The 26,654-nt window shown below is 42.9% G+C and overlaps 1 protein-coding gene across 5 annotated transcripts in view; it reads right to left on the reverse strand.

The window, feature by feature from the left end:
- Positions 1 to 26,654, reverse strand: part of myo16 (myosin XVI) — a 675,445-nt gene that overhangs the window by 554,889 nt on the left and 93,902 nt on the right. For all 5 annotated transcript variants that reach the window (XM_063053735.1, XM_063053734.1, XM_063053733.1 and 2 more), the window contains one exon: positions 8,776 to 8,846. In XM_063053735.1, coding sequence (XP_062909805.1) covers positions 8,776 to 8,846 — 71 coding nt within the window. The remainder of the gene's footprint in view (positions 1 to 8,775; positions 8,847 to 26,654) is intronic.

Consider the following 26,654-nt stretch of genomic DNA (forward strand, 5'->3'; position numbering starts at 1 on the left):
CCATTTTGAAAAGATTAGGATGGGATCGGTCAGATGGGAGAAGGCTATTGTTTTGGCCAGGTCTACTGATAAGGTCTCTCCCTTAATCCCCGAACAAAGCGAATCTTTAGAAGGAGTAATTAAACGACTCGCACCCATGTGTTTGATTGTCCCGAGGAAATGTAAAGAACTGGGACGTTGGGTGATTGTGGGTACAATAGGGCAGCCAAGTAAACAACACCCATATTTTTTGAGTAATTCAGTGACTAAAGGGCTGATGAACACAGAGGTGTGTATTGGCGATTTAATACGGCTGTCTGAAGCCAGTTTGATAGTGAACCTTGGAAAAAATGAATTCGGCCACACGAGGGTCACTTACCTGGGAATTGTGGTGACACAGGGGCAGCTGGCAGCGATGCAAGCTACATTGCAGGCTATCGCTGACCTCCCAACCCCGACAGACAAGAGGGCCCTCAGAAGGCTCTTGGAGATGGTGGGGTACTGCAGGAAGTTTTGCAATAACTCAGCGGTCAATACCCGTCCCCCTCCTACTAAGCCCTTGCGAGAGAAAATTGAGTCGGAATGGGACGACCCTTGTTGTTGTGGTCCGGGACAAAAACCAAATGAGAGGTTACATTGGTCGCAATTCATCAGTGTTTTTGGCCACTATGAAGTTTGCTGAGTTGGAGCCTGGTCTAAGGGATTATTAATAACACGTGTAAAAGGAACAGAAAATGTGATGACTGTCTGTCAAGGTGTTGACAGCTTCAAACTCGCTGTGTTAGCCAAATAGCTGATAAAGATGTATATTGTGTATGTATTAAATAATGTAGTCATGTTTGTAATTTTTACCTCCCGGTAAAAATCCTTAAAAGGGGGGAAGTGTTACGAGAATACACATAAAATTAAGATGTTTGCTGGCCTGGGTTAGCATCAGTGACATCAGCAGTTGGTCTGCCACCTGCCCTCAGGGGAAGGAGAGATAAGGAACAATGGAGCAGCGTCTGGAGATGTGTAATGAAGGGATGTGGGAGAGAGAGAGCTGTCTGGAGCGGCTCCCCCCTTTGAACCCTGAACTGTTTGAAGTGATGGATAGGCGATACCCCAGCAGGGGGATAAAAAGGGACAGGTTCGCTAAGGCAGGACACACACACGACACCCGAGGTAACGAGACCCTGGAAGCGGTGCGCCTCTCACGAGAGGGTGAGAAGTATCAGACAACGACCAGGGTGGAAAGGTACGATCAGCGGGAACCCGGTGTGTGTCCGCCCTTGCCTGGGTGCCGGGTTCACTGCAGAGGATCGACCGCATCTGGAGGAGGGGTCACAGTGGGTGACCTCAGGTGACATCACCAAGGACCCGCCCAAAAAGTTGCTTGTGAGCAATCTCGCCGGACAGTGAGTGAAGCCGTTCTGAATGATCAGTTGTACCTGTTCTATCTCTCTCTTCCCCCACGTTGTCCATCGCCATGGCAACGATTACTGCGAACTGAACTGGACTGAACTTTGAGTCATTTTGAAATTTGGTCATTTACCCCTAGACAACGATAGAGCTTGATTGATGCTGTTATCTTAATTCTGTGCACATGTGTGTTTATCATCGCTGAACTGTTGCATTTATATCCTTTCGATTACTGTGTTGCTTGTTTCTTTAATAAAACTTTCTTAGTTCTGGTACTCCAGACTCCAACTGAGTGATCCATTTCTGCTGGTTTGGCAACCCAGTTACGGGGTACGTAACAGCGGTAAGGAAAGCGAATGCTATGTTGGCATTCGTTTCAAGAGGAATAGTGTATAAGAGTAAGGAGGTGTTGATGACACTCTATGGGGCACTAGTGAGACCTTATTTGGAATACTGTGTGCAGTTTTGGGCCCCCTATCTTTGAAAGGATGTACTGATGTTGGAGAGAGTTCAGAGAAGATTTACGAGGATGATTCCTGGAATGCAGGGGCTAACATATGAGGAGTGTTTGTCGGCTCTTGGATTGTATTCATTAGAGTATAGAAGAATGAGAGGGGATCTCATCGAATCATTCAAATGTTGAAAGGGTTGGACAGAGTAGATGTGGAAAGGTTGTTTCCCTTGCTGGGTGAGTCCAGGACAAGAGGCCATAGTCTTAGAATTAGAGGGTACCCAGTTAAAACAGAGATGAGGAGAAATTTTTTTAGCCAGAAGGTTGTGGATTTGTGGAATTCGTTGCCACATACAGCTGTGGAGGCCCGATCATTGAGGGTGTTTAAGAAGGAGATTGACAGGTATCTAATTAGTCAGGGTATCAAGGGATATGGGGAAAAAGCCGGAAATTGGAACTAGATGGGTGAATAGTTTAGCTCATGGGGGAGCTGCGGAGCAGACTTGATGGGCTGAATGGCCTACTTCTTCTCCTTTGTCTTGTGATCCTTCCTCATGCACGGAGACCAGAACTGCACACAGTACTCCAGGTGCGGCCTCACCAGTACTCTGTATAGTTGCAGCATGACCTCCCTGCACTTGAATTCTATCCCTCTAGCAATGAAGACAACATTCCGTTTGCCTTATTAATAACCTTTTGTATCTGCAAGCCAACATTTTGCGATCCATGCACAAGCACTCCCAAGTCTCTCTGCACAACAGCATGCTGCAATCTTACACCGTTTAAATAATAATCTGCTCTTCTATTATTCCTTCCAAAGTGGATCATCTTGCATTTACCAATGTTGCATTCCATCTGCCAGACCTTGGCCCACTCACTTAACCTATCTATATCCCTCTGCAGACTCTCCATATCCTCTGTACAATTTGCTTTACCACTCAGTTTAGTGTCATCAGCAAATATTGCTGTGCTACACTCAGTCTCCTCCTCCAAATCATCAGTGTAAATGGTAAACAGCTGCGGGCCCAGCACCGACCCCTGCAGCATCCCACTCACCACTGACTGCCAACCGGAGAAACACCCATTTATACCAACTCTCTGCCTTCTATTGGTTAACGAATCCACTATCCATGCCAATACACTTCCTCTGACTCCATGCATCCGTATTTTATTTATAAGTCTTTTGTGCGGCACCTTATCGAACACCTTCTGGAAATCCAAGTATATGACATCCACCTGTTCCCCTCTATCCACTGCACTCATTATATCTACAATGAACTCCAGTAAGCTTGCTAAACGGGATCCGTGCTTTCCGAATCCATGCTGTGTCTGTCTAATGGAACCACTCCTTTCTAAATGTTTTGCTATTTCTTCCTTAATGACAACTTCAAGCATTTTCCCGACTATAGATGTTAAGCTAACTGGCCTATAGTTGCCTATCTTTTGCCTACATCCTTTTTTAAAAAGTGGCATGACACTTGCTGTCTCCCAATCTGCCGGGACCTGCCCAGAGTCTAGAGAATTTTGGTAAATGATTACCAACGCGTCTACTATAACTTCCACCAATTCCCTCAACACCCTGGGATGCATCCTATCAGGACCAGGGGACTTATCTACCTTCAGGCCCTCTAGTTTGCTCATCAGTATCTCTCTAGTGACAGTGCTTTTATCGATGTCTTCACTTCACATTTCGTCCATAACATCATTCTTTGGCATATTAGATGTGTCTTTCACCATGAAGACCGACACAAAATAGTTGCTCAAATCCTCAGCCATTTCCTTATCACCCAATATCAATTTCCCCTTCTTGTCTTCTACGTTGACTTTAGCCACCTTCTTCCACTTTATATATTTATAAAAACTTGCTATCTGTTTTTATGTTTTGTGCTAATTTACTTTCATACTCTATCTTCCCTTTCCTTATTTCTTGCTTAGTTGTTCTTTGTTGCTTTTTAAAGTTTTCCCAATGCTCCAGTCTCCCACTACTCTTTGCAACTTTGTACACATGAGCTTTTAATTTGATACTATCTTTTATTTCCTTAGTTAACCAAGGCTAGCTCTCCCCACACTTACTGTCCTTACTTTTGACTGGAATATACTTCTGTTGAGCACTGTGAAAAATCTCTTTGAAAGTATTCCATTGTTCCTCAACTGTCCGACCAAATAGCCTGTACTCCCAATCCACATTAGTCAACTCCTCCCTCATCCCGTTGTATCTCCTTGTTCAAGCATAATACACTAGTTTTAGATCTAACTATTCCATTCTCCATCTGCATGTGAAATTCAATCATACTATGATCACTCTTTCTAAGAGGATCCCTGACTACAAGATCGTTAACCTTACCTTTCTCATTGCACAGGACTAGATCTAAGATAACATTTTCCCTTGTAGGTTCACTAACATGCTGCTCAAGAAAGCCATCATGGATGCATTCTATTAAGTCCTTCTCAAGACTTCCTTGACCAACCTGATTCACCCAGTTTAGTGGAAGTTAAAATCCCCATGACAACTGACTTTTCATTCTTACAAGCCACAGTTATTTCTTGCTTAATCGCCTCTGCCACAGCAATATTTTTATTAGGTGGCCTATAGACAGCTCCCAGCAGTGACTTTTTCCCTTTACTATTCTTAATCTCTACCCAGATGGACTCAACATTCTACTCCGTAGATCTTATATTGTCTTTCACAAACTCCCTGATCTCATCCTTAATTAAGAGTGCCACCCCACCTCCTCTGCCTTCCTGTCTATCTTTCCCTATTACCTGATACCCTTGGATATTTAATTCTCAGTTATCTCCACCTTGCTACCAGGTTTCTGTAATGGCCACTAAATGGCCCTGGTACTGATATGTGCCACAAGTTCACTAACCTTGTTTCTAAATTTATGGGCATTTAGATAAAATGCCCTTATACTCATTGTCCTTTTAGAATCTAGTGATGTATGTGATTTTTGCTTTTTACTTTTACGCACTCTACTCTTACTTTTTTCTTCACTATCTCTAGCTTTGGTCTCTACATCACTTCCTTCTTCTTTTCTATGTGGGTTCCCATCCCCCTGCCATATTAGTTGAAAACCTTCCCAACAGCACTAGCAAACAATCTCCTTAGGACATTGATCCTGGCCCTAGTTTATGAAAGTAAACTAGCCAATAATATTAAAGAAAATACCAAAAGTTTCTATAGATACATAAAGTGAAAAAATAGATGCGAAACTGAATATCAGACCACTGGAAAATGATGCTGGAGCAGTAATAATGGGGGAATGAGGAAATGGCAGAAGAATTGAAAAGGTATTTAGTATCAGTCTTCACTGTGGAAGTATCATGGAAGTTCTTGAGTATGAGGGATCAGAAGTGTATAAAGTTGCCGTTACTAGGGAGATGGTGCTTGAGAAATTGAAAGGTCTAAAGGTAGATAAGTCACCTGGACCAGATGGTGTACACCCCAGGGTTCTGAAAGAGGTTGCAGAAGAGATTGCGGAGGCATTAGTAGAATCAATTGATTCTGGCATGGTGTCAATAAGACCATAAGACATAGGAGCAGATTTAGGCCATTTGGCCCATCAAGCTTGCTCCATCATTGCATCATGGCTGATCCCAGATCCCACTTAACCCAATCTACCTGCCTTCTCGCTATATCTGTTGATGCCCTGACTAATCAGGGAACTATCAACTTTCGCTTTAAATATACCAACAGTCTTGGCCTCTACTGCAGTCAGTGGCAGAGCATTCCACAGAATCACTACACTCTGGCTAAAAATAAAATTTCTCCTTACTTTTATTCTAAAAGGTCGTCCCTCAATCTTGAAACTGTGACCTCTGTTTCTGGATATCCCCACCACAGGAAACGTATCCATCTTATCGAGTCCTTTCTACCTTTAGTAGGTTTCAAGGAAATCTACCCACATTCTTCTAAATTCCAGTGAGTACAGGCCCAAAGCTGCCAAATGCTCATTATATGTTAAATCTTTCATTAGAGGAATCATCCTTGTGAACCACCTTTGGAGTCTCTCAAATGACAGCACATCCTTTCTGAGGTATGGGGCCAATAGTCCAAGTGTGACAATACTTCAAGTGTGACCTGACTAGTGTGTTATAAGGCCTCAGCATTATCTCCTTGCTTTTATATTCGATTCCCCTTGAAATAAATGCCAACAGTGCATTTGCCTTCTTTACCACAGACTCAACCTGTAAATTAACCTTCTGGGAGTCCTAAGTCCCTCTGCAGCTCTGATGTTTGATTTTTTCCCACCATTTAGACGATCATCTGCATTTTTGTTCCTTTTACCAAAATGCTTTATTATACATTTCCCAACACTGTATTCCATCTGTCACTTTTTGTCCATTCTTCCAACTTTTTTAAGTCCTGCTGCAATCACATTGCTTCCTCAGCAATACCTACCCCTCCACCTATTTTTGTATCATCTGCAAACTTTGCCACAAAGACATCAATTCCATTATTCAAATCATTGACAAACAATGCGACAAGTATCAGCCCCAATACTGTCCCCAACGAACTCTACTAGTCACTGGCAGCCAACCAGAAAATGCCCCCTTTATTCGCACTCGCTGCTTCCTGCCTGTCAGCCATTCCTCTATCCGTGCCAGAATCCTTCCTGTAATGCCATGGGATTTTGTCTTGTTCAGCAGCCTCATGAATGGCACCTTATCAAATTCTTTCTGAAAATCCAAGCAAATAATACCCACTGCCTCTCCTTTGTCCATCCTGTTTGTTACTTCCTCAAAGTGCTCTAACAGATTTGTCAGGCAAGATTTCCCTTCACATGATGACTTTGATGTATTTTATCATTAGTCCCCAAGTACCCTGAAACCTCATCCTTAATAATAAACTCTTTCCCAACTGATGAGGTTAGGCTAACTGGCCAATAATTTCCATTTTTTTGCCTCCTTCCTTCTTAAAGAGTGGAGTAACATTTGCAATCTTCCAGTCCTCTGGGACCATGCCAGAATCAAGTGATTCTTGAAAGATCATAACCAATACGTCTGTTATCTCTTCAGCAACCTCCCTCAGGACTCTGGTCCAGGTGACTTATCTACCTTAAGACCTTTGAGTTTGCCTACCACTTTTTCCTTTGTAATAGCAATAGCACTTACTTCTGTTCCCTGATGGTCACGGACCTCTGGCACACTGCTCGCATCTTGCACAGTGAAGACTGATACAAAGTACTCATTAAGTTCATCTGCCATTTATTTGTCCCCCATTACTACCTCACCAGCATAATTTTCCAGTTGTCTAATATCAACTCTCACCTCCCTTTTACTTTGATTAACTAAAAAAACTTTTAGCATCTGGCTTGTTTGCCTCATATTTCGTCTTTTCCCTTCTTATAGCTTTTTTTGGTAGCCTTTTGTTGGATCTTAAAAGCTTCCCAATCATTTTTGCTACGTTATATGCCCTTTCCTTGACTTTTACGTAGTCCTTAACTTCCCTTGTCAGCCACAGGTGCCTACCCCTGCCATTTGAGAACAACTTCTCTCTGGGACATATGTATCCTCTGCCTTGTGAACTATTCCGAGCAACTTCAGCCACCTCTGCTCTGCCATCATCCCCGCTAGTATCCCCCTCCAATCCACCTGGGCAAGCTCCTGTAATTCCCTTTATTCCATTGCGATACTGATACATGTGACTTATGCTTTTCCCTCTTAAATTGCAGTATGGAATTGCAGTATGGAGTGTGGTTCTTGAGGAATGAAAAATTGCAAATGTCACTCCACTCTTCATGAAGGAGGAAAGGCAGAAGAAAGGAAATTTTAGGTTTGTTAGTCTGACCTTTGGCTGGGAAGATGTTGGGATTGATTGTTAAGGATATGGTTTTGGGGTTCTTGGAGGCACATGGTAAAATAGGCTGTAGTCAGTATGATTTTCTTCAGAGAAAATCTTACTTAATAAATCTATTGGAGTTCTCTGAAGAAATAGCAAACAGCTCAGGAGAATTAGTGGATGTTATTCACTTGGATTTTCAGAAGGCCTTTGACAAGGTGACACATATGAAGCTGCTTGACAAATTAAGAGCCCATGGTATTACAGGAAAGATAGAAGCATGAATAGATTATAGGCTGATTGACAGGAGACAAAGAGTGGAAATAAAGGAGTGTCCTTTTAGAACAGAGACAAGGAGGAATTTATTTTGCCAGAGAATTGTAAATCTGAGGAATTTGTTGCTACAAGTCACTATAGAGGCCAAGTCATTGGGTATAGTTAGGGGGACTTTGGGATTCTAACATTTAACTTCTGTTCATTCTTTGAGGCACTCCCCTGTTTTTGTGGATGGTTGTGAAGGAAAAACATTTCAGGATGTATATTGTACACATTTCCCTGACATTAAAATGTGTCTTTGAAACCTTTGATATTTAAGACAGAGTCTGATAGATTTTTGATTAGTCAGGGCTTGAAGGGGTATGGGGAGAAGGCAGGAGATTGGGGTTGAGAGGGAAAATAGATCAGCCATGAAGAAATAGCACAGCAGAGTTGTTGGGCCAATGGCCAAATGGCCTAAGTCTGCTCCAATATCTTGGGTCTTACAGTCTAAGTTGGAGGCTGATAGGTGAAGCCACTATGGTGGGGTGGGGTATGATGTAAGAAGCTAGGAGGTGGTAAGTAGTAAAGGTAAAGGGATAGAGAAGAAGGAATTTATTAGGAGAGGAGAATGGACCATGGGACACAGGGAAGGAGGAGGGGCACCAGTGGGAGTTGATAGGCAGAAGAGAGGAGGTAAGAGTAGGGAATTGAAGAAGACTGGATGGGAGGTGGAGGAAAATTGCTGGAATTTGGAGAAATCAGTGTTCAGGTTAGAGTCTACTCATTCAGGTTATGTCTTGTTTCCCCATTCTCTGCGATCAGTAACCTGTACTGAAGTATTATTTTCATATGTTAACCAAACTACTGCATTTATTACACAATGGCACAAGATAGGTGTTCTTACCAGATGCAGCAGTGAACCACCAGAGGAGATCAACGTGTTCGGGTCAGCACCATCCTTTAACAGCTTCAAGACTATAAAAATAAACAACATCTTAGCATAGAACAAAATATTTCTCACTAGTTCGCTTGGATTAAGAATACAATTCATTGTTCAGTGTAATATTTTATCAGCACACTCTATGTATGTTCAAGTCTTTGTTCACGTTTTTTCTCATTGCATCCTTCTCTCTTACAGATGCTGGAATTTGTTGATTGTTGATATGATGTTACAAAATATAAGTTTCCACTTCAACTCTATTAAGCACCACAGAGGAGAGGCAAGAGAAATAAAAATGAGGAGGAAATCTCATCTGGGTGAACTTCCCACTATTCAGGACATTTACAAAGACAGGTGTGTAAAAAGGGCCCGAAGGATCATTGGAGACCCGAGTTACCCCAACCACAAACTGTTCCAGCTGCTACCATCCAGGAAATGGTATCGCAGCATAAAAACCAGGACCAGCAGGCTCTGGGACAGCTTCTTCCACTGGGCCATCAGACTGATTAACTCATGCTGACACACTGTGTTATGTTATGGTGACTATCCTGTTGTATCTGCTATTTATTATAAATTACTATAAATTGCACATTGCATATTTAGACGGAGGCGTAACATAAAGATTGTTACTCCTCATGTACATGAAGGATGTAAGTAATGAAATCAATTCAATTCAATTCAACTGGAATTTGACAGCAAGACACCATTTTAAAGGAACACTAAAAATATTCTGTAGTTGGAAGATAATACTTTCAACAGGAAAGGTAAAAAGTCACAGCTGGAACACAAAGAGCCTTCTCAACCGTTTGTAGAAACTCCGTCTGGAGGCTTGCATATTAAACTTGTATGGAACTCAGCATTTCCAAGGGGCACTCAGATGTCTGGTCCCCATCTTTGTTTGCCCTTTCCTACTGAACAAAATACACGCAATGCCTTTGCTGTTGATAAATTAGTTTAAAGCTTGAAAATGTGCCAAAGCCACTGACAAGCAACAATTAATGAAAAATGATACATTATAGATCGTTCAAATATTTTGGCATTAACTCAAAAAGTATCCTGAATGTAAGACTGCAAAACTCATTTTTTAAAGCTTAAAACAATAACAGACATGTAGAGATTACATTTTCACCTACTTTAATTGAAATTTTGCTGCCTGCAAAATATAAACGTTGATGCTGATGAACAATGCCATTTGTTTGTCAGATTCACTGGTCTGCACATTTACACTAGTAATCTGGTAGCCTGTAATAAGTGGAACACTTAGGGATCATTACAAATCTTAGTAATTGACAAAAAGAAGCACCTTTATTGTACTTCTACACTTTATTAGTGTAGGCCACATCTTCTCATCCACTCGCATTAGTTTATTGAAATAACTTAAAGATTTTAATTCTACCTTGCACTATATTTTGCTCAGCTTGTACTAAATTCATTTATACCCTGGGTACAATTAACTGTAACTGCTTTTTGAAACCCAAGTCTGCTAACAGACAGTATCATAAAGGACCACAAAAAAAACATGCCTGTATGATGGGACAGCAACTAATTAAAAAACTATGCATAGATTCACTTATCAGCAGGGAGACAGGGAGGAAGGTCTTGCTCCTTTGAACAGCAATGGTTCTGAGAGGGTGAGTAGATAGGATGTCCTCACCTTGTCAGAGAACATCTGGAGGGTGAAATGATGGGACAGGGGAGAAATAAAAGGAGAGAGAGAAGAAGGAGGGAGGTGGGACAGTGCTAAGAGGGAGGCAGTGTTGAGGGGAGGGATTTGGAAGCTGTTAGAGGATAGTGCATTCAGGGAGGAGCATTTAAGAGAACGCAAGTAAAGGAAGCTATGAGAGACATTGTGGACATGAGGGTTCCGCTGTCCATCAGTGTGTGTGTGCAGTGTGTATCCTGTACAGTTAGAATGTTAGCTGATATCTATGTGTCTTCATATGTGTGTGCATAATAGGCTGGGTTAATCAGATCCAACTGTTGGGGAGTCCAGAGATATGGGAGTAAAATAGACAGCACAAATAAACCACACAAAATCTTGTGCTACATAGCAAGTCACAATGATTTCTGCACTCATGTTTCTTTTAGGCATTGCTGTTGGTGTTGGGGGAACTCTGATTTACAACTCATGAAACCATCCCTGGATCTGAGGCACTGATCAAAATCCTGGCCCCGGTTGAAGTCCAAAGGAAATTCAAAAAAACAGCTCAATAATTCCACAAGCTTCCCAAGCGCAGAGTCACCACGAGTCAGACAAACTCTTTCATCTTTTGTCCTCATGCCAGCAACACAGCTTGTTTTTTTCAAACACATCATGTGTTCATTAACACAGTATTCAGCATAAGTTTATATATCAATTAGACATTTTAATAGTCACTTTTTATTTGTAGTCTCCCAATGTCTGGACACATAGCATTGCTTGGGTTGGCAAAGTACATTAACGTTTACACATTGAAGTAATTTCCGAATCCAGACAGGAATTTGTATGCCACAACGACCTAAGTAGTCTATGACCTGATAGACATTCATTCAATGTATTATAAATATTATGCGTTTCACCTTTTGAATATATCTGTCAGCTTAGAGACACATAGAATTCTTCCTTCTGCTTAAAACAAAGAATACATATTATTATCCTTTGGATGATTAAAATAATATTATTATGATTAAAATATGAGAAATTATACAGATCCAGGGATTACCTCACCATTTACATTAATGTATATGTCATCCCTAAGGGGAGCATTAACAACATGGATGAGCAAGATTTACAAACACTACATTGTGATCGGGGATGCAAGAGTCAAGTTACAATCCAAATGCTGGAGGAACTCAGCAGGCCAGGCAGCATCTATGGGAAAGAGTAAACAGTCGATGTTTCGGGCTGAGACCCTTCATTATATTTGTTGACTGAATTCCATAGTACTGCCTGACTGCTGAGTTCCTCCAGCATTTTGTGTGTGTTGCTTTGGATTTCCAGCTTCTGCAGTTCCTCATGTTTCAAATTACAATCAATTCACTTTTTCATGCAAGGAAAAAGTTGTATGAGGCCTGTCACTCCAGGTTTACAATATTCCTTCATGCTTATAGGCATGCCATATTCCCAATAGCACAATTCACATAATCTATATCTTTTCCCAGAAGAATAATATCATTTTCACTTATCACGAGGTTATCAGTGGCTTGTTGGGTCTGAAATCCATCAAAACACTAGACGATAATATGTAGATAAGCCTACAAGAGGAGAGGCTGTATTTGATTTGGTATGGGGAAATGAACCTGGTCAGGTGTCAGGTCTCTCAGTGGGAGAGCATTTTGGAGATAGTGATCACAATTCTATCTCCTTTACAATAGCATTGGAGCGGGAGAGGAACAGACAAATCAGGGAAACTTTTAATTGGAGTAGGGGGAAATATGAGGCTATCAGGCAGGAACTTGGAGGCATAAATTGGAAACAGATATTCTCAGGGAAACATATGGAAGAAATGTGGCAAATGTTCAGGGGATATTTGCGTGGAGTTCTGCATAGGTACGTTCCAATGAGATAGGGAAAGGATGGTAGGCTACAGGAACCGAGGTGTACAAAGGCTGTTGTAAATCTAATCAAGAAGAAAAGAAGAGCTTACAAAAGGTTCAAAAAACAAGGTAATGATAGAGATATAGAAGATTATAAGGCTAGCAAGAAGGAGCTTGAGAATGAAATTAGGAGAACCAGAAGGGGCCATAAGAAAGCACTGGTGGACAGGATTAAGGAAAATCCCAAGGTATTCTACAAGTATGTGAAGAGCAAGAGGATAAGTCATGAGTAAATAGGACCTATCAAGTGTGACAGTGGAAAAGTGTGTATGGGAGGATTGGAGGGTTTGCGGATGTTGGTTCCCTTATTCAAGAAAGGGAGTAGAGATAGTACAGGAAATTATAGACCAGTGAGTCTTACTTCAGTGCTTGGTAAGTTGATGGAGAAGATCCTGAGAGGCAGGATTTATGAACATTTGGAGAGGCAAAATATTAGAAATAATATAGGAATATTATTAATATAATTAGGAATAGTCAGCATGGCTTTGTCAAAGGCAGTTCATGCCTTACGAGCCTGACTGAATTTTTTGAGGATGTGACTAAACACATTGATGAAGGTAGAGCTGTAGATGTAGTGTATATGGATTTCAGAAAGGCAATTGATAAGGTACCCCATGCAAGGCTTATTGAGAAAGTAAGGAGACATGGGATCCAAGGGGACATTGCTTTGTGGATCCAGAACTGGCTTGCCCACAGAAGACAAAGAATGGCTGTAGATGGGTTATATTCTGCATGGAGGTCGTTGACCGGTGGTGTGCCTCAGGGATCTGCTCTGGGACCCCTACTCCTCGTGATTTTTATAAATGTCCTGGATGAGGAAGTGGAAGGATGGGTTATTAAATTTGCTGATGACACAAAGATTGGGGGTGTTGTGGATAGTGTGGAGGGCTGTCAGAGGTTACGGCGGGACATTGATAGGATGCAAAACTGGGCTGAGAAGTGGCAGAAAGAGTTCAAACCAGATAAGTGTGAGGTGGTTCATTTTGGTAGGTCAAATATGATGGCAGAATGTAGTATTAATGGTAAGACTCTTGGCAGTGTGGAGGATCAGAGGAAGCTTGGGGTCTGACACCATTGGACACTCAAAGCTGGGATTGAGTTTTAGAGCCAAGAGGTAATGTTGCAGCTATATAGGACCCTGTTCAGACCCCACTTGGAGTATTGTGCTCAGTTCTGGTCACCTCACTACAGGAAGGATGTGGAAAACATAGAAAGGGTGCAGAGGAGATTTACAAGGATGTTGTCTGGATTGGGGAACATGCCTTATGTGAATAGGTTGAGTGAACTCGGCCTTTTCTCCTTGGAATGACAGAGGTGACCTGATAGAGGTGTAGAAGATGATGAGAGGCATTGATCGTGTGGACAGTCAGAGACTTTTTCCCAGGGCTGAAATAGCTGGCACTAGAGGGCACAGTTTTAAGGTGCTTGGAAGTTGGTACAGAGGAGACGTCAGGGGTAAGTTTTTACGCAGACAGTGGTGACTGCATGGAATGGGCTGCTGGCGACAGTGGTGGAGGTGGAAAAGATACGGTCTTTTAAGAGACTGCTGGATATGTACATGGAGCTTAGGAAAATAGAGGGCGATAGGTAAGCCGAGGTAGTTCTAAGGTAAGGACATGTTTGGCACAGCTTTGTTGGCCAAAGGGCCTGTATTGTGCTGTAGGTTTTCTATGTTTCTAGTTCACATGGGCAGGAATTCAGCAGGCAGCAACTTGTTATGGTCCGGTCTCTGAAATCCATATTCTGGTTCACAGTGCAGTCCATCGACCCTTGCTCCAGGTTTTCCTGTCCACCCTGTTTCTGTTCCTGTTGAGCACTAATTGAGGCAGCTGATTCTCCTTGGGGCTGGATGCATAAATACCTTCAGAGACCAGGGTGTGGTTGCTGGATTGTTTTTGTCCTTACTCCTCGTATCCCTTCCCTTGCCTTCTGTTTCCTTCCCTTAAGCCTTGCCTTGTCTTGCTGGTAACTCTCGCCTCACCTGAAGTTCTTGTCTCGCCTTGCATTGCCTGAAGCCTTGCCTTGTCTTGCTGGTAACTCTTGCCTTGTCTCGCCTGAAGTCTTGTCTTGGAGCCACCCTGTACCTAGCTCCCTCCCTGTCCCTTGCCTCCACCGGGTAAGTCAGGCTGTATTGCCGTTACCCTGCGGTCGGTTCTGTCCCTTCCTGTCCCTTGCCTCTGTCGGGTGGAGATCCGCGCCCTGACCAGGTGATCTGCGCCCTGCCCGGGTGATTCGCGCCCTCCCCTGCAGTACTGCACACTGCCCAGGAGGGGCTTCAAGGCCCCAAGCCTCGAGCCTCGCCCCAAACCAAGCTTCAAGACCCCAAGCCTTGAGCCTCACCCCAAGCCGAGCTTCAAGACCCCAAGCCTCTAGCCAAGCCAAGCTTCAAGACTCCAAATCTTGAGCCTCACCTCAAGCCGAGCTTCAAGACCCCAAGCCTTGAGCCTCGCCCCAAGCCGAGCTTCAAGACCCCAAGCCTCTAGTCAAGCCGAGCTTCAAGACCTGAAGCCTTGAGCCTCGCCCCAAGCCAAGCTTCAAGACCTGAAGTCTCAAGCCTCGCCTCAAGTCTCCAGTCTCACCTCAAGTCTCTCTCTCCAGCCTCATCCTGCCTGCCAGCCAAGTCACGTCCTTGCCTAGTTCTGGGGTCCGAGCCAGAGGAAAGACCCAGATTCTGGGTCCTTGTCCAATCTCTGGCTCGGAGTCCTAGCCCTGGCTCCTAGCTGTCTTGCTCTGCCCTGTTCTGGGTTCCCGGTTTTCGTGTCCATGTCCTAGTCCTCACCCTGTATCCTAGTACTTCAGTGTCTGTGTCTTGCACTTCGGTCCGTTCCCAGCCACCACCTTATGACACAACTATGGAAAAGAGGAAGCAGTCGAAGTTTCAGGCTGAGACCCTTCATCAATCCAGTTTACTCTTTTCCACAAATGCTGCCTGGCCTGCTGATTTCCTCCAGCATTTTGTGCGGGTTGCTTTGGACTTGCAGCATCTGCAGAATTTCATGTGTTCAAGGATTCATTTATTATCAAAGTATGCAACTCTAGAATTTTTCTTCTCCAGGTAGCCATGAAACCAAGAAAGAAAAGAAAGAAAGGCAGCACGATTATCAACCCCCAAATCCCACCTCCCCCATACAAAGTAAAGAACAAAAATGGAACAGGCACCAAATCCCCAAATCCTACATCCACACCCCACCCCCACACAAAAGATTTGGGAACGATCAGGCAAAAAACACGGAATATGTAAAACTATAAGACCAAAAAATTCTATTGTCCAAGTCCACACCCAAAACACAGAAAATCTGGACAACAGTTTTTTTGTGCGGGAGGAGGTATTTGGGGTTTAATGTGCCTGATCCATTTTGTTCATATTTTGTGCGGCAAGGGGGATTTGGGGGTTGATGTGGCTGTTCCATTTTTGTTCCTATTTTGTGTTGGAGGAGGGGTTTGGGGTCAACATGCCTGCTCAATTCTGCTCGGTTTTTGTGCCAGAGGAGGGATTTAAGGTTTAATGTGCCTGATCTATTTTGCTCTTTTTTTTTGTGTGGGAGGAGGGATTTGGGGGTCAATGTGTCTGTTCCATTTTGCTCGGTTTTTGTGTGAGAGGAGGGATTTGGGGTCAATGTACCCTGATCCATTTTGCTCATTTTTTGTGTGTGGGGGGGATTTGGGGGTTAATAACAGAGTTGTTTTTTCTTTTCTTTTTCTTTCTTGGTTTCAAGGCTACTCGGGGCTTTGAAGAATTTCAGAGTTGTATATTTTGATAACAAATGAACCTTTGAAAATTCTCCAGGCACAGCAGCAGTCTCTCCCCTCGCAGTAGTGCAACAGATCAACAGGCAGTCTGCATTGGCCTCAATGCTTCAATCTCCGTCAGCGCACAATGGAAGCTCTAATCAGCGAAACGGAGTCGAACATCGGCTTGCGTCCAGTCCTTCAACCCTGCCCGCCATGAGGTTCATGAACACTGCCTTTGCCTCCCAGAATCCTCTCAGAGATTGTAGAGTGCTGGGGCACCCAAACGATCTACAAACTTCCGTATTCACCTCGATATTTCAATCTCTCTCATCGCTTCAATCAGTGAACTGGAGTCAGACGGCAGCTCGCGCCCTGTCCTGTGGCCCGCCGCTTTGAGGTTCGCGCATGCTTCCTCTGCCTCCCGGACTCTCTCAGGGACTGCAGAGCGATCTCCAAACAGCAAATTACAGGCTCCAATAGGTCCAGAATCACATCCAAGATGAAAAAACAAACATAAAAAACATAAAAGAAGTGGAAACATGGTTTAGTGATCTATCCAGAAGATGTTGACCGAAGGAGGGTTGTTCAGAGGCGCCATCTTGACCGGAAGTGCATAAGGGGAGGAGCAGGTGGAGTGACCGAGACCAGGCAATGGTCCATAATGGGAAGATCAAGGTGGAGAGAGACAAGGAAAACCACATCTGTGTTGCAGCCTCTATCAAAGCCTAGTAGCAGGTAAGAAGCTCTTTCCCAAACTCAGTGTATCTGATGGCAGCATCAGGAAGCTTCAGAAACCTGGAGACATATTCCTTCTTCCATACTTCTGCCACAGGCTCCAAACAGCCGCATCATCTTTGACAGAAACTTGCAGCTCAAATGGGAGGCCCTCTCAACAGCATCCTTTGCAGCTTCAAAAGCTGACCCCATACAAAATTAAATTTCTTTCTCAACACAGCATACAAGTGTCAGAGGAGCATAGCCAAATAGGGTATGTGGCACTGCCAGTATCCCAAAAGGCCAGCAAAGTGTTGGGTTACTTGTTTTATCATAAGGGGTGCTACGTTTAGAATTTTATTTCTAACTTTGTTAGGAATTACCCTTAGTCTATTGTTTTCCCAGAAAATGAACAGCTGTGCCCTGTATTTTATCGTCTTCCCCCCATCCCCTCAATTGCATGTGATCAAAGTATCAATGGCTTTGGAAACTTCTTCTTTAGAGGGTACCCATAATAGCACGTCATCTATATGATGAGTTAGTTTAATACTGGGGATTGGATACAGTCACACAAATCCTACTCCACCACACTACGACAAATAGTAGGACTGTGGAAATATTCCTGTGGAAGCTGTGTAAAGGTGTACTGAAGGCTGTTTCATAAATTAATTAGACTTTTTAATGGCCACTTTTTGTTCATTAGTCTCTCGCTGTCCAGACATACTACAGTACATTCCGTTATTTTGTAATTTTTTTTATTGAATTTCATCATCAAACAAACACTTCCATAAGATGTATTTCGGATATTGTACATATGTATCATATAATCGTATTTGTCAACAAATCTCCACATAATATTTATCTGAGGTATACACTTATAGAAAAGGAGAGGAAAGAAAGAACAATCGAAAGAAGAAAACTATGTACAGAGTAGGGAGTGATCTTTATTTTTTACAATATACTCATTGACTCGTGAGAATAAAATCAGGCCTATGAGGTGTTACGTAGTTAAACCATTTTTTCCAGTATGAATAAAATTGTTCAACTTATGATTAACAGATGCTGTTGTCTTTCCATCCATACCTTTATTAGTTGGGCTCTCCTGTGATAACCATTTCCTGGTTAGGGTCTTTTTACCAGCCACCAGCAGTACATTCATTAAATATTTATCTCTTTTCAACTATTCTTGAGGTATATACCCAAAATATATGGTCTTACTCTCTAAGGGTATTTCACATTTAAAGATGTCTTGTAGAGCGTTATGTATCCCACTCCAATAGTCTTTGATAATGGAAAATATGATAATGGTTTGCATTTTGATTTCCACAATTTCTCCAGCAAACAGGGGTGTTACTATCATAATGGGATTTCTGAGAGGGTGTAATAAAATATCTTATCAAGTTTTTCCACCCAAACTCCCTCCATTTCTGTGAACTGGTACACTTCCATTGATACCTCCATATTATTGTCCATTCTTCCTCAGATATTATTATCCCTCCTTCCTTCTCCCATTTTTTTTAATGCATGAAGTCGAATGTGTTTTACGATTTGACAAACCCTTATACATGCTTGAAATTATTCTACTACCATTGTCTGAATTATATGCTTTTCTAACTAGCTCTATCAGACATGTACTTGCCTTGGTTTCATTTTTAACTGTCCTATTAACATACTGTCGCATCTGTAAATACCAGTAGAAGTCTTGTTTTTCTAATGTTTCTTTTTGAATATTTCAAAACTGAACGGTGTTCCTTCTTTCATTATATTGCAAATAGCTGTTATTTATATATAAATATAAATATAAATAGCTGTTCAGTCCTTAAATCTAGCATCCAGTTTATTCGGCGTAAAATCCGAGTCATATGCACATCATTTACGAATTGCAATGTCTCTCTCTAGTTTATATTCTTTTATAATAGTTTTCCATATTTTAAGAGTCCATTTCACCCACGGGTTGTCAATATTATTTATGTAACTTTATAGGTTGTTATCTGCCAAAATTGCCTGTGTGGAGATGGAAAGTTCTGATAATTCTGCCAAATCTTTTGGCATAATGATGCCCAAATATTTGACGGACTGTGTTTGCCATGCCCAAGGATATCTACTTTCAATTTCTCTTAGTGGGCTATAGTTACATGAAAGTAGTTGGGTTTTATCTATGTTTGGATTATGAGGACACTCAGTCCTCATATATTGTCATTTAGAAATGCATGCATGCATTAAGAAATGATACAACGTTGCTCCAGAGTGATATCACAAAAAAAACAGGTCAAACCAAAGACTAACACTGACAAGACCACATAATTATAACATATAGTTACAGCAGTGCAAAGCAATACCATAATTTGATAAAGAACAGACCGTGGGAACGGTAAAAAAAAGTCTCAAATTCCGATCCACTCCTGATCGTCCCCGATAGCAGGCGGCAGAAGGGAGAAACTCGCTCTGCCATAAACCTCTAGGCTCCGACAACTGTCGATGCATTGGAAGCACCCGACCCCAGCCAACTCTGAGTCCGTCCGAAAACTTCAAGCCTTCGACCAGCCCTTCGACACCGAGCACCGAGCACCATCTCTGCCGAGAGCTTTGACCCCGGGCCCGCCGACAGGCAATAGGCAAAGCCAAGGATTTGGGGCCTTCCCCTCTGGAGATTCAGGATCACACAGTAACAGCGGCAGCGAAGAAGGCATTTCAGAAGTTTCTCCAGAGGTTCCTCCATTCTCTCACATCTGTCCCCATCAAATCAGAATTGTACACAGCACCCTACTTGACAGATTGCAGATATCATTTACCGGAGTGGCCGTGCAAGCTGCGTCGCGCCGCCATCTTCTCCTCCTCCTTTGTTGATCTTGTATCCTGATAATTGGCCATATTGTTCAAAGGGTTGCATCAATTTAGGTAAAGAGTATGTTGGCTGCCCTAGATAGATCAAAATGTCATCCGTGTAACAGGCCAATTTATGCTCTGTCCTCTTAATAGTAATTCCCCTGATATTTTCATTTTGTCTAATGTATTGAGCTAATGGTTCCAGATATAATGCGAAGAGTAGCGGTGACCATGCACAACCCTGTCTCGTGCCCCTTTCTAGGGTAAAACTATAGATAAATATCCATTAATTTTAATCCTGGCAGTAGGATTGTCATATAGTGCCTGTATAGTTTTAATAATCGCGTCATGTAGACCAAATCTATGTAAAACTCGGTAAAGAAAATTCCAAATAACCGAATCAAATGCATTTTCAGCGTCCACGCTTATCACTATTGCTTCAATTTCATTTTTTAAAATATGATCCATAATATGAAGTATCTTTCGTATGTTGTCCTGAGTTTGGCGTTGTTGTATAAAACCTGTCTGACCATTATGTATCAGTGTGGGTGGAAACTCTTCTAATTGTTTGGCCATGATGGAGGTAAATATTCTATAATCCACCCACATTCCATTCTATCCTTGCCTTCTTTCGGTACAGCTGAGATTATCGCCTCCTTCCAGCTGGGTGGCATTTGTGCCTTTCTCAGGGCCCAGGTCAGTGTGGGGAGTAAAACAGGAATTAACTCACTTCTAAACTCTTTATACCGACTTCCACAGTCTGATATAGTCGTATCCATTCTTGGTAAAATACCTTCAATTTAGCAGGGTATGGGATTTGGAATTTAATCTTTTCTTGCTTTAATATGCATTTAGCTTCGGAATATTCCTTTTATTTCTGTAGGACCGCCAGGAGGTAATCATGATCGAAATATATTAACTTCCCGTTCCAAAAAACCCTCTTCTTACCCCAGGCCCTTCGTAGAACCTCCATCTTGCTCTTGAATCGAAGGAATCTAAGTACTATTGAACGCGGCTTACTTTCTCTGTCCCCGGGAGGCCGCGGGACGAGCGCACGATGCGCCCTCTCAATTTCGATCTCCATAGTCGGGGGAATCTCCAGCACGTCCCACAGCAGCTTTTCTACAAAATCTATCATTAATAATCCCTCCGCTTCTTCGGGAAAATTATAAATCCTGATATTTTTCCATCGCAATCTTCCCTCCTGGTCAAGCAATTTACTTTCCTGTTGATTTAATATTTTTACCATCTTGCTTAGTATCTGTTCCACATTTTGCACGTGATCTTCCACCTTCTCAATTAGAGTCTCTGCCACCGCTATTTTCTGATTGACATTGGCGACCCCTGACTTTATATCGTTTAGTTGCTGCTTTATATCTTTTGGGACTTCCCTTATCTCTTCCATATTCTTATCATATTTGCCGCTTTGCCTGAACAAGGCCCAGCGTCTGCCTCGCCACCAGGTGCGCATGTAGGAGAGCCGCTCATTGTACCTTTCTCTTCCATAGGCTCTGCAGTGATGCTTTTTTAAATCTCCATTCTTTTTCCCCATTCTTGCCCCCCTTATCCATTCAGATATTTTCAAAAGATCTTATATATGATGGATTAACGGGGAAAAATATGCAATTTTCCAGAGGAGCTATTGATTTAAGCTGTCATTCTGAACGATGACGTCACCGGAACCTCCACTACAGTACACTCCTTGGGCTTGCAAAGAACATTAATGTTTACATATTTTAGTGATAACCCCAAATCCATGCTGAAACCATTTAAACTGCCTAAACTCATCACTTTACACCTGAACTTTCAATATCCGATCCAGTTAACCACATTATTATCCACAGCTCTCCATATCCCTACTATCCATTTACCTATCCAAACTTCTCTTAAATATTGAAATCAAGCTCACTTGCTCACTCCACACTCTCACAACCCTCTGAGTGAAGAAGTTTATCCTCCATGTTCCCTTTAAACTGCTCAGCTTTCACATTTAATCCATAAACTCTGGTTGTAATCCCATCCAACTACTGGAAAAAGCTTGCTTGCTTTTGCCCTACCTATACTGCTCATAATTTTGTATACCACTATCAAATCTCCTCTCAGTCTTCTATGTTCTAAGGAATAAAGTCCTAACCTATTCAATCCTTTCATATAACTCAGGTCCTCCAGACCCAGCAACATCCTTGTAAAATTTCTCTGCACTCTTTCAACCCTGTTTACATCTGTCCTGCAGGTAGGTGACCAAAGCTTCACACCACATGCCAAATTAGGCCTCATATCATCTTATGCATTTTTAACATAACATCCCTTATCCTGTATGTAATACATTGAATTATGAAGGCCTGTGTGCCAAAAGCTTTCTTACGACCTTATCTATCTGTGACCCCACTATCAACAAATTATGCACCTGATTTCGCAGATTCCTTCGTTCTACCACACTCCTCTGTTCACTGTGTAAGACCTACCCTGTTTGGCCCTATTGAAGTGCAAAACTTTACACTTGTCTGCATTAAATTCTATCTGCCATTTTCCAGCCTACTTTTCCAGCTGATGTAGATCACTCTGCAAGCTATGATAGCCTTCATCACTGTCGTATCTTGGTGTCATCCACAAATTTGCCGATCCAGTTAACCACATTATTATCCAAATTATTGATATAGATGACAAACAACAATGGACCCAGCTTTGATCTATGTGGCACTCCACTAGTCACAGGGCTATTCTCAGAAAGGCAACCATCTTCAATCACTCTCTGGCTTCTCCCGCATAGCCAATGTCTAATCCAATTTACTATCTTGCTCAGAATGCTGAGCAACTGCATCCTCTTGACCAGCCCCCATGTGGGACCTTGTCAAATTCGTTACTAAGTCCATGTAGACAACATCCACTGCCTTGCTGTTCCGCAAATCTAATATCTAAATAGAATAACTGTAACAAGTGGATGCTGTAACTATTTGGTTTCGCTTGAACAAATGGACCTAAACTTGATAGTTCCTTTGAGATGCACTTTATTGTTAATTCAGAGAAGAAAGTAGAGATTTGCGAGAAATGCTTTATATTGTACACTACCTACACCACTAATAGGCAGGGCTAACTTAAGCAACCTCTCGTAGTCTACACCACCGAGTATACTCAGCGACGTCTGCGTGATCCCTGAAGCAGACGATCGACCGTGAACTGGCTAGGGTGGAGGTCCTTGGCGCCGGTTCAGCTGCTCGGCCTGAAGGTGGGACCCAGACGAGTAGTCTGCCCAAGAAAGAACTTGCCCACCTTTATAGCTCTATTGCCATGTCCCAGTCCAGCTGGAAGGGGCTAGACATCCAGTCCGACACCTACATGACCCCAACTTGGGCCAATTCCAAGTCCTGGTCATGTATTAGGCCAACGTATATCTTTCACACTCGCAGGTCCCACAATTGGGTGGCATTCAACAGTCAGCCTCTGCCTCCCCAGGGACAATGCATCCTACTAAGCTCACAATCAAACAATGTACATTTTTAGAGACAAAGTAATTGATTGCTTTTACGCAAATCAGCACTTTTAGCTTGTTTTCATGTATTGTCATCCGGTACACCGGGGCATATATGTATATTGTTCTCCCCTTATTTCGTATCAAGGGTCAATCTGCCCAACAACATAAATTCCTACTTGTTAACCATTTCTTTTTTGTATCCATTTTCATACCCACTCACTCTACCCATACACTATACACTTACTTATACACTTGCCTCATCAACTTTCCTGAGAAGTTCCATGAAAAACGCTAAAAATTGGTTGGACATAACCTACCACATATGAGGACATGCTGACTATCCTTAATCAGTCCATGTCTATCCAAGTACTTTGATGTCCGGTCCCTTAGAATACCTTCCACTAGCTTTCCCACAACTGATGTCAGGCTCACCGGCCTATAATAATTTCCTGGTTTATGATTATAGTCCTTTTTAGACAGTGGAACAACATTGACTAACTTCCAGTCCTCTGGTACTCTCCTGTTACTAAGGATGTTTTAAATATCTCTGCTAGGGCCTCAGCAATTTCTGCACTTGCCTCCTGTAGGGCCCGAGGGAACACCTTGTCAGGCCCTGGGGAATTATCCACCCTGATTTGCCTCAGGGTAGCAAACACTTCTTCCTCTGTAATCTGTAGAGGGTCCATGAAATTGATCCCCCTTTACCTCACTTCTATAGACTCTGTGTTCATCACCTCAGTAAATACAGATGCAAAGAATTCATTTAAGGTATCCCCCATCTGTTTTGACTCCACACGTGGATTACCGTTTTGGTCTACAGGGGACCAATTTTGTCGCTTGCAGTCCTTCTCTGTAGAATCCCTTAGGAATCTCCTTCAGCTTATCAGCCAGAGCAACCTCATGCCTTCTTTCAGCCTTCCTGATTTCTTTCTTAAGTGCTCTCTTACATTCCTTTTACTCCATAAGCACCTCATTTGTTCATACCTACCTATACCTGCTAGGCACCTCCTTTTTTCTTTTAACCAGGGCCTCAATATCTCTTGAAAATCGAGATTCCCCACACTTGTTATCATTACCTTTTTTTCTGACAGGCACATACAAGTTTTGCACTCTTTAAATTTCACTTTTGAAGGCCTCCCACTTTCCAAGTACGCCTTTGCCAGACAACAGCCTGTCCCATTCCACACTTGTCAAATCATTTCTGATACCATCAAAACTGAACCCACAGATCAGACCTATCTTTTTGAGTAATTACGTTGAAATTAGTGGCATTGTGATCATTAAATGCAAAGTATTCTCCAAACAAACTTCTGTCACCTGCCCTGTCTCATTCCCTAATAGCAGATCCAGTATCATATGCTCTCTCATTGGGATTTCTACATATTGATGAAGGAAAATTTCCTGAACACATTTGACAAACTCTATCCTATCTACAGCATGAGATTCCCAGTCAACATCTGCAAAGTTAAAATCACCAACTATAATAACTTTATATTTCTTGTGTTACGAGAATACACATAAAATTAAGATGTTTGCTGGCCTGGGCTAGCATCAGTGGCATCAGCAGTTGGTCTGCCACCTGCCCTCAGGGGAAGGAGAGATAAGGAACAATGGAGCAGCGTCTGGAGATGTGTAATGAAGGGATGTGGGAGGAAGAGCTGTCTGGAGCGGCTCCCCCCTTTGAACCTTGAACTGTTTGAAGTGATGGACAGGCGATACCCCAGCAGAGGGATAAAAAGGGACAGGTTCGCTAAGACAGACACACACGCCACCCGAGGTAACGAGACCCTGGAAGCGGTGCGCTTCTCACGAGTGGGTGAGAAGTGCCAGACAACGACAAGGGTGGAAAGGTACGATCAGCGGGAACCCGGTGTGTGTCCGCCCTTGCCTGGGTGCCGGGTTCACTGCAGAGGATCGACCGCATCTGGAGGAGGGGTCACAGTCGGTGACCTCAGGTGACATCACCAAGGACCCGCCCAAATGCTGTTTGTGAGCCATCTCGCTGGTCTGTGAGTGAAGCTGTGCTGAATGATGAGTTGTTCCTATTCTATGTCTCTCTTCCCCACCTTGTCCATCGCCATGGCAACGATTACTGCGAACTGAACTACAAACTGGACTGAACTTTGAGTCATTTTGAAATTGGTCATTTAACCCCTAGACAATGATAGAGCTTGATTGATGCTGTTATCTTAATTCTGTGCACATGTGTGTTTATCATCACTGAACTGTTGCATTTATTATCCTTTCGATTACTGTGTTGCTTGTTTCTTTAATAAAACTTTCTTAGTTCTAGTACTCCAGACTCCAACTGAGTGATCCATTTCTGCTGGTTTGGCAACCCAGTTACGGGGTACGTAACATAAGTGGGGGCTCGTCCGGGATTTTGAACGCTAAATTTGGGACGGAGTAAATTGATTGGGTTAAAATTCCCGAAAGAAAGAAAAGACAAACAGCAGAAATGGAGGTTGAGGAATTTATAAAGGCGCCGACCTTGGAGGCATTAGAGGATGCCAGGAAATCGGAATTGATAGCTGTGGCAAAACGGGTGAATCTTGCTAAGGTGAAGTCGACAATGAGGAGAGAGGAGATACACAGAGCTATTGTAGAGCACTATGTATCTAAAGGTGTCTTTCCCCAAGGTGAGCTGGGGGAGGTGTCTATTGAAAAACCTGCTGGAGACGCGGTACAGGTACAGCTTGAAAAACTGAGACTCGAGCACGAGTTCCGGGTACGGCAGTTAGAACACGAAGAGAAGCAGTTAGAAAGGCAGGAGAAAGAGAGAGAGTTAGAAAGGCAGGAGAGAGAGAAAGAGTTAGAAAGGCAAGAGAGAGAAAGACAGTTGGAGAGAGAAGAGAGAGAGAGGGACAGGCAGTTGGAGAGAGAGGAGAAACAGAGGGAAAGGGAATTTGAGCTGGAGAAGTTAAAGATAAGGGCCGAGCAGGGGCTCGTGCCGAACCAAGGTGGAGGGTTCCGGGCGACCCAGGAGGTTAGGCTGGTTCCCCCATTTGACGATACCGATGTGGATCGGTACTTTCTCCACTTCGAAAAAGTAGCTATAAGTCAGGACTGGCCGAGGGATAAGTGGGTTGTTTTACTTCAGAGTGTACTGAAAGGGAAAGCCCAACAAGCTTACTCCGCTTTATCCCCGGAAGATGCCCAGAAGTATGAGGTGGTGAAGGGGGCCATCCTCAGGACTTATGAGTTGGTCCCGGAGGCATACCGGCAGAGGTTCCGAAATGCGAGGAAGCGGTGGGACCGCACGTATTTGGAGTTTGCTCGCGAGATGCAAACATATTGTGAGCGTTGGTGCGCCTCGAAAGGGGTAGAGGGGGATTATGACAGACTGCTGCAACTGGTTCTGATTGAGCAGTTTAAAGGTTGTGTCCCTGAGGGTATGAGACCCTACCTCGATGAGAAAGAGGCAGCCACGTTAGCCGCAACTGCTAAGTTAGCGGATGAGTATGCGTTGACGCATAAAATGAAGGTTGCCCCGAGTAAAGGCTACCAGAAGGGTAGTCAGGAC

The sequence above is a fragment of the Mobula hypostoma genome, chromosome 7, assembly GCF_963921235.1.
Source record: "Mobula hypostoma chromosome 7, sMobHyp1.1, whole genome shotgun sequence".
Taxonomy (NCBI): Eukaryota; Metazoa; Chordata; class Chondrichthyes; order Myliobatiformes; family Myliobatidae; genus Mobula; species Mobula hypostoma.